This window comes from Glossina fuscipes, unplaced genomic scaffold (assembly GCF_014805625.2).
Source record: "Glossina fuscipes isolate IAEA_lab_2018 unplaced genomic scaffold, Yale_Gfus_2 150, whole genome shotgun sequence".
In the NCBI taxonomy this organism is placed as follows: Eukaryota; Metazoa; Arthropoda; class Insecta; order Diptera; family Glossinidae; genus Glossina; species Glossina fuscipes.
In genome coordinates, this window is record NW_023998493.1 from 382,599 (window position 1) to 399,065 (window position 16,467).

Genomic DNA, 16,467 nt, shown 5'->3' on the forward strand with positions numbered 1-16,467 from the left:
GGATATGTCGACACTAAGGTACAGATTCCTTATAGGGTCTTCTGCACATGGCATGAAGCCTTAACCAGACGGGCTGCCTACATCTATCGGCAATTAAGAAGTTCCATTGCGGACCCGCCAGAGAGTATCACCATTCCCATTACCCTAATGTACCGAATTAGAAATTGGATGTGGACCATTTTCTCGCCCACTGGTTTACCATTTGGGTGATCTCTTACTGTCCGCGGCCATAACCACTCTTGCCTTCAATCCTCCACATGTCCCAATAGGCCCTCCAAGCACTATCCTTTCTCGAGGAAATAATGCTTCCAAAGTTTCCAAGGCACACCACACATCCGGCTAAGCCCTAGCCCTCTTAAATATCGCTCTCATGCGGTTTGATGAGCTCCATAAAAGAGAACCAAAAGGGAGAAGAAAAATGCTCCCTTTTCAATACAAAAGAGAACTCTCTTCCAACGCACCTCTTAAAGTTTCCAAGATAAAAACCCGTCGCCGAATTATAGATAGCAAGCCTTAAACTCTTTTCTGCCATTGACTATACGCCTCTCAAAAGCGAAAGCCTTAAAAGTAACAGTCAATGTTTATAGGGAGCACCACGACACGATGAGGGTTTCGGCACATCTATGTTCACCCTTTGGGGATCCCATGATACCGCTCCGGTATAATTAAAATTTCTAGGATTAAGGACTATTTTTTAATATTTTATTTATTTACTTTTTTTTTGTGTGATTATGTAATATAAACAGGCGCCATCTAGAATAACACCTGTGTGATGTAAAACACTGGATAAAACATGTCAAATGTCTATGTAAGCATACAAAATTAATAAAAGTGTAACTAAAATAAGTAAAATTAGATAAAGATAAATATAGTAAAATACAACATATTTTTCTTAATAATAAAAAATTTCTTCCCATTTATTGACACAAAAATTTTCTTTAAAATTTGTTAAAGTACTTAGCGAACATAGAATGAAGAGTTTTTTAAATCTTCAAAATAAACCATGAAAAGAAAATAAATTATATTTGCTGCATACATACCTGGTATTTAGCCCATACATAAATACTTACACGCGCATGTTCACTTAAAAGATTCACAGGTTTGTATATGTTTCTGCTTTGCAAGCATTTGAGGAAATGCGAAGTCAAGAAACTTTTAACAGGATCCGGCTCATACAAATAATGAGAATGAAAGCGCAAACATACAAATGGATGCTAAACTGCTGCGTTACTGCTGATATTGATAACGGATACACAAAATCCTTAAGATTCTCCTAATGTGAATTTTGAACAAAATGATGAAAAATCGATCTATTTCCTTGTCTGAAATAAAACGCAAAGTATGAGTAGAAAATCACTACAAATACGAGCTAGTCTCAATGTGTTGTCTATACATTCTCTACGCATTTACTATATATTGTCTACGTCGAATAAATAATATAAAGAAAATGAGGATAGATACCGTTTCTAGTCCGAAGGTCTGTAGTATAATTTTACTCCTTTCCCTATGGAGAGTTAGTAGACTTGTCCCTTCGTTTTCAAAGAAACAGAACAGCTCTATTATGTCTCTGCTTGTTAAGAAAAATAACTTTAATGTCTTTTTAATTTCACGTCTGGTACTCTACAATCTTAAGGGCTTTGTAAATGAACTTCTGCGACAGCATAAGAGAAGATGGAGGACTAGAAATTTTCGTTCACCTAATATTGTTTATACAAGGTACGCTGGAGAAACTTTGTGAAACGGAATGACATTTAATATTTAAGAATGGCGTTTGAATACTCATTGACTTACGTGTATACTTTAATGATTTTTAAAAGAGGCAAACTTAAAAAATATAAGTAAAACAAATTTCTAAGTATGACGGGTTATATGGTATCCTGTAAATAATAGGGAATTGTTTTGCTAAGTTCTAAAAACAGAACTATATGACAAAAAATTTTGGGAGCTCTAATAGTGTAACGATGGATTTTTAAAATTGTCGCCATATAACTCCAACCCTGAGAACTTTCAATTCGCTCACGACGGCTTTAAATAAAATCAAATCAATCGAGATAACCTTAATCCTTAAGGGTATCAAAACACCCTGTATATGCATACACGTATATATATATATATATAAATGTATTCTGTAGCCCTCCCCTTAGCAAATGCATTAACCAATAGTAAACTGTATCATCTTTAGTGATGGCTGCGTATTCCTAAAACACTAAGGGCGGCAAAATAATCCTTTTACTACTCAACAATTAAAAGCTGTGTGAATTCGCATTGGAATCTTTTTTTTCATGACCGTTCTCCGTAGCTATAAAAGCCAGAGTATTCTCAAGGGATGCTGTTATTTGTGATAAAATCCTATTAGAATGCGGTTAATGCGGTGATTTCCTGTATTAGTAATAAAAGACAATAAAATTCAGTTAAATATACTTTAACTCATACGCGCTTATTTAAACATAGTTACAGTGTATAAGTGCAATAATTATGTCGCGTAATCAATTGCCCGATTCGTCATCATCTCCACCTTTAAGGTTTGTGTAAAAGAAAAAGTGCGTGATTAGAAGAAGTATGTGATTATTGAATGACTACTATAAAATATGAATAATAAGTCAACAGGCGAAAAATATATATAAACCATACTATCGTAATATCTAATATATACGTCGATGGTTAACAATTTCATTCCAGCGATTATAGCAGAACTCACGAAGCTGTTATTCAGTTTCTCATACGTTCTATATAAAGTACTAATTGATTCATTCCCAAATATTTTCAAACCATATGCCATTGATATGGGTAAAAAGGATATTAAGTTTAAGCGGATATTCGCAACGATCAGAAAAAAGATCAAATATTCGTCTTTTTAATGTACTTCCGTGCTTTGGCGTTCAACTTATATATTGTGCATGTCAGGCTTTTGTTGTATATATGCTAAAAGGTGTCAATCACACGCAGTGATCTTCGTGTCTTCAAAGAAAACATAACTCATCACTGAGCAAAAATCGTCATAAAAATCAGATAGTTCTAGAAAATATCTAAATATAAAATAAAGTCAGTATTACATTGTGCTTATAGCTCTTCAAACACGTGCACGTTTTTGTACGAAAACTTTATGAAAAATTTTAAGAGAAAAAACTACTTCAATGTCAACAAAAATTGTAGTATTCAATTTAGCTTAATATTTATGAAGCGCGTGATGAGTTATTAGGTGCATTCTAAAGTCAACACACATATCAAAATAGTGCAACCTTCGAAGGTGCATACAAGTCAGACATGTAGAAGCCGAGCTCTTAGCTTGTTAGTAACACTGTACTTGTTTCATAGACTTAGAAATAGTGTAAAAAGAAGGAAAGTTTGAAACTTGCCAATAGACATCAGCTGAACGAAACAAGTTTATGGTGATGAGTATAGTTTCCGCGTAGCCGAGTGCAGGCGCGATATACACGCTCGAAGAATATCGACCAAGATATTTGACAGTTGAGATGCGCAATAAGAGAAAATGCGTGAATTGATCAAAATCAACGAAAATCGAAAGTATCACTTTCTTAGATTTTGGCCCTAGAAAAGTGTTTGTCCCGCACAAACTGGTTAGGAATGAAAAATTGCACAGAAAAGTCACATTTTTAATCAATATTTAAGCCAAAAGTCGCATTAATCGTCTTACATGACCCAATCAGCACCATTTGTTTTCATTGTATTCAAAAAAGATATTTACCAATAAAAGAAAACGGTAATGCCCGCAAACTGGCAACACAAAATCTTTGCCAAAACACTGGTCCCTCGACGTTAAAGAACTCAAGCTGCGAGCAATAAGTGGCGCTATTAGAACTTGCTATTTCGAAAACTTTCTATTTCTTTACTATTTAGAACGTATCGTATACATTTTCACATAAATTTTTAATTTCTCTTAAACTATCATTGTAATCATTAACCGCACATCAATAGTGGAGAAAGGACCTACTTTCGAATGATGATGAACATCCGTTTGCTTTTGGATCATCCAAGCTGAGTAGCTAGGTATAGCTTCAGTTTTTATTTCTATTTTCAACTTTCGCTGTCATCCTAAAAAAATGTAAAACCGTATTTTTCTGAAAAATTTAATATGAATTAAAATTAGAAAAATTTTCTGAAATTAAATCCTTACCTATTTTTATTTTGAAAATGATTACTTTCGCCTTTCAGATTTTGTGTAGTTTAAACAACTAAGTTTGGATTTATTTATTATTTATTATTTTTTATTTTATTCTTAAATATTTACCATATAGGTTTTCTTCAGTCTAACCAAACAAAACTAGAATCTGGTTCCGTAAAACGAGAAGGCGTAGTTGTTGAAGAATCATTATTCTTACCTTTGTAAGGATCTTTAAACGCATTTGTCTCATTTCTTTCCGTAATTTGTATAGTTTTGCTATTCCTCCTGAAAATACTCCCTACACTTTTTTTACGCAACTCACTTGTTCTCTCAGTTTGATTCAAATAGATTTGCCACTGCTGTAGCTTGTCATCAGCAGCCCGTAATTGAGCTAATGATTTCTCGTGACCCGGATTTAAGCCAATTGGTTGTATTCCAGCTATTTTGTCCAGATCGATTTTAATAGGTGCTAGCGCTGATATTGCTCGGGACAGGCCAATTTGTGAATGTCGTATACGATGTTCCATCAAATCGGCACCCAATAATTCTTCATTGGCATCCATGCGTATAGGTACAATTTTATTTACAAAATACAGTAGTAGTAACGTTGAACCTATGCCCCAACACGTAAGGCAGAAAGCCGATAAAGTTTGTATGGCCAGGAGATACCAATCACCTCCTTTAAAAAGGCCGGAACGTCCATTAGTAGTGTCCAAGGGTACCGGATTGTCGGCAAAAAGACCGACGGCAATAACTCCCTGAAAAGTATATCGTGTTTAGTGAAACCAAGTGAATACCGGACTCACTTACCCAAACACCGCATATGCCATGGACTGAACTCGCTCCAACGGGATCATCGACGTGTAAACGGTCAAACAGCGGCATAGTTAAAACGCACAAGAGAGCACCGATTGAGCCAATTACTAAAGCCTCCCAAGCTCTGTATAAAAAACATCCAGCTGTTATAGAGACTAAAGAGCCTAATATGCCATTAATCAAGTCCATAATGTCCATTCGACCGTTAAGACGCCAGAGAGAGTAACTAAAACGTTACAAACAATAAAAAGCACGAAAGTTGCCACCACTTCAAGGTAGTACACGAAAATGCCGAAGTACTTCGGCAGCATTAAACATTTTCATAACACTACGAAATATGTTTGCATCTACTATAAGATAAAATTTCTGCTTATAGTGACTTAGAGACTAATCAAACCCAATCTTCGCATAGAATTTTTAAATGATCAGGTGTCAACTGTCAGATGGACAGGTACAAGTAAATAAGTATTGTATTGTCTATTGTCGTTTTATAATTTTCACCCACGGCCATCAGTTAAAGCTTTAACTTTCCTTATTTGTGTTGGCGATGATTAACGGATAAGCAGACGCAGAAGGCAGTTATGATAGACATGGTTTCTACGGATAATTAGGAATAAATATCCCTTAACGCCTTTTGCGCATTTTATAAAAGAGAGAATCTATCTGGTATGTACCGATTCCTTAGCGGTGGGCAAAAAAATGACTTAAAGTAATACCCATACATAGGCGGAGAGTTCAAATTTACCCACAACTAATGATACCTCCACCGAAAGATCCCATCATAGTCATGACGGCAGCTCGCGCAGCATATTGCCACTTCGCCCCACTAACACCATAAGTGCTACCGGAATTAAAAGCCAGCCAGCCCCACCATAAAACGAATAGACCCATACAAGCGTTGACTGGATTCCCCAAAGGCAAAGGATCATAACCATCAGAATAGCGTCCTATACGTGGACCCAACATGTAAGCTGAAGCGAAAGCTGCCGTACCGCCTAGATAAAAAACATCATTAGTTAAACTTCCGATTAGAAGGCCTAAGCAATTAAACCGATAAGATGTACAGGACCACTGCCAGCAATATCTACGGCACCCAGTTGATTTAGAAAACCGTGCTCACCCCACACCCAACCGGATGGTATGCAATAGATAATGGTATTTAAAAAAGAAAATAAACAGTAGGCTTTAAAATTGCATCTGGAACACGAATGTTAAGTTGACATAAACCGTCATGAAAATACATAATATTTTTACCGCTCCGCCATAGCACCACTCACTATTGTAGTGGCCGTTGTAGCAAATGACAATTGGAATAGAAAAGCTGCAAATATTTGACCCATAAGAGGGTCATTGACTGGAGGGTCCAATAAAAAATCCCCAATACCTATAAAAGAATTCGAAAAAGGACCACGTCCATAGCTCATACCATAACCAAAGAGCCAATAGGTAAAACCGCCCAGCACAATATCAATTACATTTTTCATCATAATATTGACTTCATTTTTGAGGGAAACGCAACCAGATTCCAGCATACCGAAGCCTATAATAATGAATTCCTTTGAAGCATGAGTGGTCAAAGAATATATCAATTGTATGCTTAAACTTACCAGTTTGCATTGTGAATATAATGAAAGAAGAAGTCAAGACCCAATTAGTATCTTCCGTACTTAGATCGTATAGACCCGGTATTACATAACTGCTATTACGCGATGTTACTTTTAAACCCAAGAGCAGAGTAGTAGAGTCATTTGTTAGGTCGGATGAGTTCATCGTCATCAATCTATCTATCGATAGAACCTCTCAATACCGAAACCAAGTTGTAAATGGTAAAAATATCAAAACATGTTTAACATTAACTTAATTAATTTAAATAATAATTGTTAGAAACTTGTTAAAACCATGTGAACACTTTGGTAAAACGTGTAAAGTGAAGTGAGCGAGTGCCCTACATTATAAATTTTAGAAAGAAGAAAACGTTCATATATCTTAGAATAACGGCCCGCCGGATAAATTGAGAAGACAGCAATAAAGAAAATTGTTTTCACAACGGCATCCATCGACTTAAAACTTCGCTGAGCTCGTAAATAGTTCTCGTAAATGTGTCTGCACTGACTTTGGCAACAATATCTACTACAAATTGTAAGAAATAAGTTTTTGACGATTGTGGGTCTAATGCTGCAAATTAAGGATTTTCTTGCCAATTTGCAGCTTTCTTTCTCAATTTTTATCCGATCATTGCAAACGCGGATTAACACGGACAGACGGATCGACTAGATTGATTCAAAATCTTTCCGATTTGTACTTCTGGATTTTGCTAACGTTCCCAAAATGATTCTGAATTCGTTGGTGTAATGAAGGATTGAACTATCTCAAGACGCTCTGTGCCTGTCATATGTAACATAAGTATTATTACGTATAAAATAATAATAAATCGGATATAGTGTTTCAATTTAACGCAAAAAAACTTTTTCTTAAAATTAGCTTTAAATTAACCTAATTACGAAAATTAGGAGTACATATGCGACAGTTCTTTAAAAATGTACTGCAAAAACTTTCCGCTTTGCTAACGAAACATTCAGCTCTTCGTATGTGTTACCGTCCGATATCCGTACTAACGGAAAAATCATTTTCTTAATATTCTCAAACGCGTTTCCGATCTCTGACCCTTTTGCAAGCAAATATCTATTTCCTCCCTTAACTAAACATGACAATAAAGAGCTAAAGCTAAATTATTCGTATCTTACCTGGTCAGGTTCACGTATTTACACGCATTGCAAATAAATTGAAACATTTCAACCACTTTCACGTTTCAGTAGCGGCTATAAAAATCAAGGCGAAGGTATTTTTAAGACGCCATTAAAAATTTATTTTCATGAAATTGTTTCATTACATTAATAGATAATTCATTTTAAATCTTTTATTACATACTTTTCATTTTCTATTTAAATTCAATTATTCACAACAATTTTCACTAATTATATGAGTGCACGCATCATGCTCTTTAGATAAAATAACAAGTCTGTCGTATACTGTTTTGTAGACAGTTCATAGTTTAAGTTCTCCATATAATATAGCAAACGCTTAGTAGGAAATTATACATAAGTTTAAAACATAATTAAAAAGAACCAAATTCCTCTAGAGGCATAATGCATTTAGAAGAGAAGGAGAATAGAAACAGGGACCAGTCAATTAAAAACTTAAAGGATTCCAATGAACGAATGATATGAATGCTTAAAAAAGTATTACGGTAGTTTAGACTACTTCTGGTTTGATTCATCGCAAGTGTACACCTTTCATAACGTAAACTAGTTTTGCAAAAAATTTTATTATCAATGCTTGTGAAGCACTTACGGTCTTATTGCAAGTACTAATTTTCCTTCTATTTCTTGCCTTGAAGTCACTAGCAACGACGATAGCTCGGATGGACGCCTTTAAGAGATTTAATACGTTAAGGCAGCTTAATCCAACTCAACGCGCCCAATGACGGCACGAAATGAGAACACCTCTTGCAGTACTAGTTCGAGGATAAAATGTCACTCCTGAGCAGGGAATTGATCTGGTAACCCTTTAATACTCGTAATATCTGGCAAATGACCTTGGGTATTTATCCTGGATACTTGCCCGGTATCTAATGACACCTGTTCACGCCATGTGCACACATTTAGATTACTTAAGTGGCCTTTCCAGGAATTTAACTACACCACAAAACTTTTCGAATTTACTCCGTCCCATTCATTGTGTCCCGATTATATTAATGCAACAGAAACTTTTACGCTTTCGTGATGAAAATTGTAACCATTTATCTAATTTGGGTGACTCCCTTTGCTTACAAGATTGAAAATATTTCCTTTCGTAATAATTATATTAAATACTTATCAGTAATGATTTAATCAGAGTATCAGAAAAGCATACATTGCTACATCGAAACGTAATGGAGGCATTGTCCAAAAGTGCGATTTGCAAGGTTGAGCATTAGAAAAAACATCTCTGAACGATTGCGAGCTTATTGCTTACAAAAAACTCTTATTGGCATATTTTTTTCTTACAGCCATTTATCATTTCACAATTTCGATGATGATGTTATCAATGATTTACCTTCATGCGTGTACAGTGGAGCAAATAGCGTAGGAAATGGAAACGGAAATTTGCGAATGTCAACTAACAACTTCAGGCAACTACAACAACAATATTTACAACACAGCAGCGGTAACATTGAACATAACCTTTTCACTTAAATCTACTTTTAGAGATTTGACATATATCACATTTCAGAAAGCATTTTGGATTCTTCCACTAACATCAATTTAGGTTCTAATGCATCCGGTTTAATATGTGGCAGTTCGAGTACCGTGGCCACTACAACCACTGGCAGCAACAGTCATAGCAATAGTTACAATACATCGCCGTATAAAATTCAAAGGCAACAGGCGAATATACGTGAAAGGAAACGAATCCAGAGGTCGGCACCAACTGGGTATATGAAATGATCTTTTCATACATAAACTCTTGATATTAAATCCGTCTTGCGAGATCACAAAATAATTGAAATCATATCATATATTTTTTATCTTATCCGTATGGTTTTAAAAAACTGCAGTAGCATAAATTCCGCCTTTGATGAATTACGTGTACACGTTCCTACTTTTCCGTATGAGAAACGTTTAAGCAAAATTGATACTTTGCGGTTAGCCATAGCCTATATATCATTACTAAGAGAAGTCTTGCAGACCGACTACGACCCATTGACATATGTCGAGAAATGCTTGCGAGGTGAAATTAAAGCGGAACGAGCTAACTGGAATACAAGTGGTAAACGACGTCACGTAATATTTAATATAAGATTATTCATAAAATTGTCGTTTAGATTTAACAGCTCGTTTATCTTGGATTAATTGGGAAAATCTGGGAGTTCATCCCGGTCGACGAACTTTATTGACTTCATTGGCTTTGTCATCAGAACCGATATGTGGAGCCCATTGTGGCGGCCCCTAAATTATTTTAGATAAAAACTGTTTTTTCTTTTTTTGCAAGAAACGCCAACTAGTCTTCCATTGAGTTTAATTGTATTATTTATTTCGTTTTTGTTTCCATTTATTTTCTTTTTATTTTCTAATCTCCTTTTTCTTCTTGTTATTATTATTCTTTGAATATTTGGTTTATTTAAAGTAACAAATTTTGCAATTGACTTAAAAATAATAACATAAGTAATTGACAGGAGAAAAATAAAATTCGAAAGTTTTTTTAATGTACAATCGTAGCCCGGTTAAAAAATATAAAAATATCTAATAAAAAGTAATTTTTTTTTTTTTTACAAATCGCTTACATACAAAAATAATTAAATTTAATATTAAACAAGATAAAGATAAGCTTTTGTTCTTACACAAATATTAGTACTAGCAAAGCAAAATTGGTATTGAAAGCTCGTTTAACACACATTCAGGTTAAGCTAAGAAAGTCAACAAACGTCCATCGATTTTTTTCATTTTTGGCCATTAGGAAAAATTGCTTACTTATTCGTATACAAGTCTTTTTTCTTGCTATCTCTATATAGGTTAGCTTTGGCTAAAATTCGTTTATTTTTTGTGTCATTATTTTTGATTTTCTCAAAGTTTTATACACTAATATCTAGGTAGCACTTATACATATAAAAATCACACTTACAAATGAGAAAATAAATAATTACAACTATTTTATTAATTAGATTTAAGGAAAACATTTTACTTACGACAATTCCTAGAGTTTGCTTAACTGTGTTTATATACTGAACAAGTGGGTAAGTTAAATTCGTATTGAACTGATTTTTAAACCTTCTGCAAGAGCCATATAAGAATTTACGTTGTTATGAAAAACGTCTAGACCGCCACTAAAAAGGACTTTTGAATAGAAAAGTTGCGAAGGGGACGTTTTGGGGAATCAACACAACGCCTATCGTGCCAAGCAATTATGTAGCAATCATAAAGTTCCTTAAACTTTGAGTAATTAACCCAGTTGGGTCCGTTTCCACGTCGAAATCTTACACTGTGCAAACACTTACACTTACTTACAACTTACAGCCCCGTAAATGTAAATTGTTGGCAATATTCCCATAATATACTTTTGTAAGATCTGATCATAAAAGTGATCTTTACAGAGGCAAAATTGTTTTTCTATCTTGATTTTACAAGCGTTAGAATTCCATTCCGACTCTAAGCCCAATATGTACTTTTTATGAGATTTCTAGTTCTACTTGCCTCAAACGGAGGAAAGAATCTTGTGCATCCCTATCCCCTAAAAATGTTCGGTCGTACAAGAAATTATCGGACCTGCTATTAATGGGCGGAGTAGAATTATATCTTCTTCTAGCTGAACATAATTGAGACGGCAAGGGCTATTACCGAACATTATCTTTTCAAGCTGCTCTGGAACAAACAGACACAATTTGTCAAGCATCCAATATAGTTTTCGCTTGCGCCGTTTTCCTCGCAAAACCCTTCTATCAACGTTTTATTTACGTTGAACCATCTCGAGTCTTTATAGTCGTTTTACAGGAGTTTATAGTTAGGCGACACAGAAAACTTGCCTCCTCTACCCAATACTGTATTTGAATACGCGGGAACATTGCACATTGATTGATTGACTTTCGATGAACGTTTCCTCCACATATGAGATATTGGCTTAGAATTTCGGTATAAACAAATTTTTTTTGGAACCTCAAAATAACTTAAGGAATCCCAACTGCTAACATTAGTAATGGAAGAAAGCATACAGTATTTCAACAACAGCTGTCGTTTTAGATTTAGCGCCTTTTTTTAACTATCAACATGAGCAACAACTGGCAGATAACAAAGTAGAAAAACCATTTTTTAAGTTTTTCTGAGCAATAAGGCTAGTTTTAAGATGTCTATATACGTAAAGAAGCAAGATGTGCGACTTTAAAAAATCGAAAGAAATGACCCAGAGACAGTTTGAAATACATGTGCAATTGCGCCTTGCTTTTTCGGAAATGCTACTGGTTTGACCATAGTAATTAACGGATGCTTGAATCGCTCGACTTCGGAGGGCTTAAACGACCAAGTGGGAATGCCGAATTGCTTATTTCTTTTTATCCTGGAATTTATGCTTTGGATTTAGGCGACGTTTATTTTCTACTGGACGGCGTTACCCTATGCACAGCTGATGCAACAATTATTCTCGTTGATATCTATAAAAAAAAAAAAAATTTTAAAAAAACTGAATTTTTTTCCAAAAATTCCATTTACATGTATGGTAAAGATATGGAAGAGTATAAATATTCATTTCCTTTGGAAACAACTGGTAATATTCAACTATATAACAATATCGTAATGCTTTCTTTCTAAGTATTATTACGTCCTACACATATTTTGCGTAGACCCTCTAGCTCGTTGCGTTTCAAACGCAAATTAAACATACTTTGCAAAAAGGTATGGCAGTTGGTTACAATATCGTCATGTATTAAAGTCTCACGGAAAAAATTCGCCAAAGCTCCGATGTCATCGCAAGCTAAAATGGCCGTCTTGTGCGTTAAAAACATATTTAAAGCAGCCCGAAAAATTATCTGTAAAGAAAAGATAAAACAAATATTTAAAAAGTACGCCATCCGTTGTGAAATGAATTTTAGCTATTTGCTAGTTGAGGTGAATATGTGAAAATAGCATTTTGTTAGGGGCAAGCGCAGTGGACTGATTAATTGATTTTTTAGAACTCCAACAAATATCCTTACGGAGAGCTTTTGATTGTAAATTACGCACAAAACTATTTTGAAAAAGTTTTTGTTGTAGGTTACGTAGGTACGTACGTGTAGTACGTTTTTGAGGAGATTACGTCTACTCGAAAACATAATCTGTTTAAAATCACTGAAAATACGCATCAATTGTCACCTGTCATGAGAATTCCCGCAAGAAAAAAGCGGCCGAAGTAATGAAAATGCTTAAGTTAACTTAAATTGTTACGCCGGTCAAACATATGTTTCCGATTTTTCACATACGTACGTCCTTTTCGTTTGCTTATTTCAGGTAGACACTGTATTTTTAAAGCGGACATTCGAAAGACTCTTACGCAATCACGGGACAAAAACCCTTTAACAAAAATGTTTTGTTAAATTCGGCTTGCGGTCACGACAAATTCCTCTCCCGTATTGTAGGATACAAATTTTCAAGATGTGAATGCGAAGGCTATTTGACAAAGTGATCGTATTTACCTAAATTTAATAAATACTACACGTTCTCAAAAACGCGATTTCTCTCCGATTACTTTACCGTGTATAATTAAAAATGCCTACTGTACAAGCAAGGGTTGAGTGACTGTTCGTCGTGATCATATGAAAAGAAATGGTCACCTACCAGCCAACGTTATTTTTGACTCAATAGGTATTTAGTAGAAAAACATTGCTGCTCTTCGGCAATCCTTACTGGAAGTAATCTTACACTTACAAGTTCTTATTGCATATCGTATGCTAGAGTCTACAATCGTAGCAACCTAGCGTATGTCTCTCGATAAAAAAGTGCCATCTGCAACCCACAAATGATGAAAATATCGCATTAATGAGAAATAAGCCCGCAAATGGAAACTTCTACTAAAATTATATTAATTTGTAATTATTATGAGATTGTTGTTGATTCACGTTTTGTTAACTATATTGAAAACTGTGTTCGTTGAAATCAAATATCGGGTTTTGACAACTGAAACGATTAAACATCTCCGTCTGTCTGTCTATCTGCGTAATACCTGTCACAAACACTCTGCTGATGGCAAAAATGAAAGCTAGCGCCTTCAAAATTGATAAAAGCTGAAAGTTCTTGCACGCAACTTGGTGTAGAGAATGGACCAAACCGAGTATCAATTTGACGTATTATTACTATTAAATTATTAGGTGCAGGAATTTTGTTCTGTAGAATGAAGTAATGTAGTTATAAGATTTGTGTTAATTAACAACGGATACAAAACGGAACATCACCCCTTGTTTTTTACCCATTACGCATTAACTACAACGGTAACACGATAAAAGGTTTCACATATATTCTATAAAGAAGGTAAAAACCAGGCACGCGCAGCTAAACTATAGACGGACGTAATTTAGTTCTTCCGGCTTTTCTTTAGTCTTTAATTAGATTGAGTTAGATATGAGCATTACTGTCTATTAAAAGAATTTTTGTGCTTAACTTACTTTATATCCTTCAGAAAAAACGCAATCCCATAAACGGAATACAGTTTCAGCAGGCAATACTTCAGCGAATATACATATGAACCATTTGCTGGCTATAACAGCATAAGGTAATCCTACAAAATAGGATAGGAGGAGGAGAAGTCAACAAGAAATGCCATTTTTTTAAATGCTTCATAAATATATTACCTAATTTTTCGATGTGCTTGTTGACAGCTGGTATTCTCCTAATTATCAATTCTTTAAATACCGCCATATCTCTTAATAAATTTGCCATATTTTTTGTATGATATTGCGGTGCTATATTCTCTATCATATGTTTCAAAAGCCAAAATGATTTCTCTTCGTCATCAGTTACCAGCAGCAAGAGACCAGCGATATAATTTAAACCTTGACAATAGCCAACCTCACGGTTATGATGAGCGTAGGCTACCAAGATATTATAAAGACGCTCTTTTTTGGAGTCGAAAAATATATTGTCCGGAAATGTTCGAGGTAGATCAATTGATATGGAATCACTGATTTCTTTTTCATGATTTGTTTCTCTCAACAAACTATTGTAGAGACCCGGTGAGCGTTGCTGCAATTTATAAGCACCCGAAATTTGCATCCAAACGTTAGGACGGTAAGGACCTGTATATTAAACAAATATGATAATATTAAAAAATCAAATGATTTTTTAAAATTGTAATAGTATCTCACCTACCTGGAATACCTTTGCGTATATATCGTTTAAGTTTAGCTGTAACAGTTGTGAGATCAATATTTTCTTGTAAAATTCTTTCCCATTTAATGCGACGTTTGGCTAATGTTTTCAAGTAGCTAGACATAAACAATTCATACGATTTGTAATCGAACTGTTCATTACGTTTGAAGCCATATTCGTCAACATCACTAAAAGAAAAAATAAGATAATTTGATTAAATTTTAGTCAAATAAATTTAAATAAGGATTTAAGAAGGATTTCGTGCTAACCGTTGGCAATTGACCAAATATTTGAAAGCTTCTTCTATCGAAGTTAGAAACAACAAAAGAGAAAACTATATACAAATTAACATAAATGTTACACATCTATCACCTAAAACAATAATATACTAATAAACGATTTTCTTAAATCGTGAGCTTTTCATTCGAGTACTGAGGACCATTTACATAAGATATTGCATATTTGTGGGTCAAAATTACGACAACAATTATTCCGAAACTTGAAAAGGCCAAAAACAGATTATAACTTTCTTACTCTCTACAATGGCCTATAAGGTGCGGCTACATAATATAAAAATATGATAACAAAATATATTATACATACTTAGGAGTAGATGATGTATACAACATAATAGCCGTAGCTAACGAAACACTCCTTATTTTTACTAATGTTAATCACGGCATTTACAAATGTTCTTATAATTACCTAAATTTAGAAACAGCTTTACTAGTAGACTCCATCGAAACTTTTTACACTTGTGTGGTATTATCAACAATAATTGATAACGCAACGGCCAAGTTTTATAATTGCTTTGCAATGCACTTACATTTATTGCGGTTATTGCCTCACATAAACCACCAATGCAAATACATAAATATATATGTGTAAGAATAATTTCGGAATTTCCGTTGGTCTAATTTAAGAAAATTTGAATATGATTTATCTGCAAAACATAAAAGAATTCGATTTCCTTTTTATAATCGAGAGCTAATAATTCATTTATTGACTTACCTTCATTAAGTGTTAACTAAAGCGGGTTAAGTTCTGTTGGTAATATTATTCACATCGTTTCTTAAATACTTTATTAGTCATAAAGTGATGATTTTTGTTTCACCTTATAAGAGAAGGTTTCTTTTTCTTTTGTTTTTTTATTTTTGGCCTAGTCGACTTGAATTTGCATTCGTTAGGTGGGAGTATTTATTAAATTTTGAGGGCGTCTTGCGGTTTTTTTTTTATTACACTGCCATTGCTTAGACGCAACAACGACATTTCACTTAATTTATGTTGCTGTTGTGAAAAAATATTGTTTGATATTTAAATATTTTACAAAATTTTGTTTCATAAGTAATCCTTTATGTGATCCTTTCATATTTATTTGCAAGCTATTGTTATAGTAACAAATAAATTTCCAAAACCAACTGCCGCACGTTAAGAGAGCAGTAACACTCATTTCCTAACCCAAATAAGAAATGTCAATGTTTAACTACTTTTCGCAAGAGTATAATACAACAGCAGAGAAACTAAACTAAAACTGAGAGACAAACTGTTAGGGTTGCCAACTTCAAACATTATTATAACACTTACTTGTTGAATTGTACCTTTAAGCCTCAAAAACAAAGCTACAAAGATTAATTGATCCATTCCATTTTCCATTCTTTGCAC

The 16,467-nt window shown here is 34.3% G+C and overlaps 3 protein-coding genes across 5 annotated transcripts; 1 reads left to right on the forward strand and 2 right to left on the reverse strand.

Annotated features, from left to right (window-relative positions):
• Positions 1–4,236: 4,236 nt before the first annotated feature.
• LOC119641434 (putative ammonium transporter 3) lies at positions 4,237–6,709 on the reverse strand. The gene is made up of 6 exons (XM_038040124.1): positions 6,547–6,709; positions 6,194–6,479; positions 5,991–6,136; positions 5,685–5,934; positions 4,934–5,165; positions 4,237–4,881 (listed from the first exon to the last, which is right to left on the reverse strand). The coding sequence occupies exons 1-6, from the start codon at positions 6,707–6,709 to the stop codon at positions 4,264–4,266; spliced, it is 1,695 nt and encodes a 564-aa protein (XP_037896052.1). The 3' UTR covers positions 4,237–4,263.
• A 1,354-nt stretch (positions 6,710–8,063) lies between these two features.
• On the forward strand, positions 8,064–10,055 carry LOC119641530 (helix-loop-helix protein 13). 2 transcript variants are annotated; one of them, XM_038040267.1, is made up of 5 exons: positions 8,064–8,903; positions 8,988–9,145; positions 9,212–9,413; positions 9,537–9,748; positions 9,804–10,055. In XM_038040267.1, the coding sequence occupies exons 2-5, from the start codon at positions 9,091–9,093 to the stop codon at positions 9,929–9,931; spliced, it is 597 nt and encodes a 198-aa protein (XP_037896195.1). In that variant the 5' UTR covers positions 8,064–8,903; positions 8,988–9,090; the 3' UTR covers positions 9,932–10,055. The 2 variants fall into 2 exon arrangements, with proteins under 2 accessions (XP_037896195.1, XP_037896196.1); XM_038040268.1 differs by having other exon boundaries at positions 9,212–9,398.
• Positions 10,056–10,241: 186 nt separating this feature from the next.
• Positions 10,242–16,202, reverse strand: LOC119641520 (growth hormone-regulated TBC protein 1-A). Of its 2 annotated transcripts, XR_005247845.1 has the most exons (7): positions 15,817–16,202; positions 15,511–15,748; positions 14,806–14,993; positions 14,289–14,732; positions 14,103–14,215; positions 12,178–12,494; positions 10,242–12,119 (listed from the first exon to the last, which is right to left on the reverse strand). XR_005247845.1 is itself a non-coding variant. In XM_038040251.1 (6 exons), the coding sequence occupies exons 2-6, from the start codon at positions 15,543–15,545 to the stop codon at positions 12,273–12,275; spliced, it is 1,002 nt and encodes a 333-aa protein (XP_037896179.1). In that variant the 5' UTR covers positions 15,546–15,748; positions 15,817–16,202; the 3' UTR covers positions 10,242–12,272. The 2 variants fall into 2 exon arrangements, 1 of the variants encoding a protein (XP_037896179.1); XM_038040251.1 differs by having other exon boundaries at positions 10,242–12,494.
• Between the last annotated feature and the right edge of the window lie 265 nt (positions 16,203–16,467).

Bases quoted from the DNA above. Each gene is read 5' to 3' on its own strand.
- LOC119641434 (XM_038040124.1), bottom strand. From the start codon at position 6,709: ATGAACTCATCCGACCTAACAAATGACTCTACTACTCTGCTCTTGGGT. The intron at 6,480-6,546 runs GTAAGTTTAAGC...TCATTATTATAG, and splicing joins TATATTCACAATGCAAACTG to GCTTCGGTATGCTGGAATCT. The intron at 5,935-5,990 runs GTTTAATTGCTT...TTTTTTATCTAG, and splicing joins TGGTCCTGTACATCTTATCG to GCGGTACGGCAGCTTTCGCT.
- LOC119641530 (XM_038040267.1), top strand. From the start codon at position 9,091: ATGTCAACTAACAACTTCAGGCAACTACAACAACAATATTTACAACAC. The intron at 9,146-9,211 runs GTAACATTGAAC...ATCACATTTCAG, and splicing joins ATATTTACAACACAGCAGCG to AAAGCATTTTGGATTCTTCC. The intron at 9,749-9,803 runs GTAAACGACGTC...ATTGTCGTTTAG, and splicing joins AGCTAACTGGAATACAAGTG to ATTTAACAGCTCGTTTATCT.
- LOC119641520 (XM_038040251.1), bottom strand. From the start codon at position 15,545: ATGGAGTCTACTAGTAAAGCTGTTTCTAAATTTAG. The intron at 14,994-15,510 runs GTAATTATAAGA...TTTTTCTTTTAG, and splicing joins AAAGCTGTTTCTAAATTTAG to TGATGTTGACGAATATGGCT. The intron at 14,733-14,805 runs GTAGGTGAGATA...TTTAATATACAG, and splicing joins TATACGCAAAGGTATTCCAG to GTCCTTACCGTCCTAACGTT.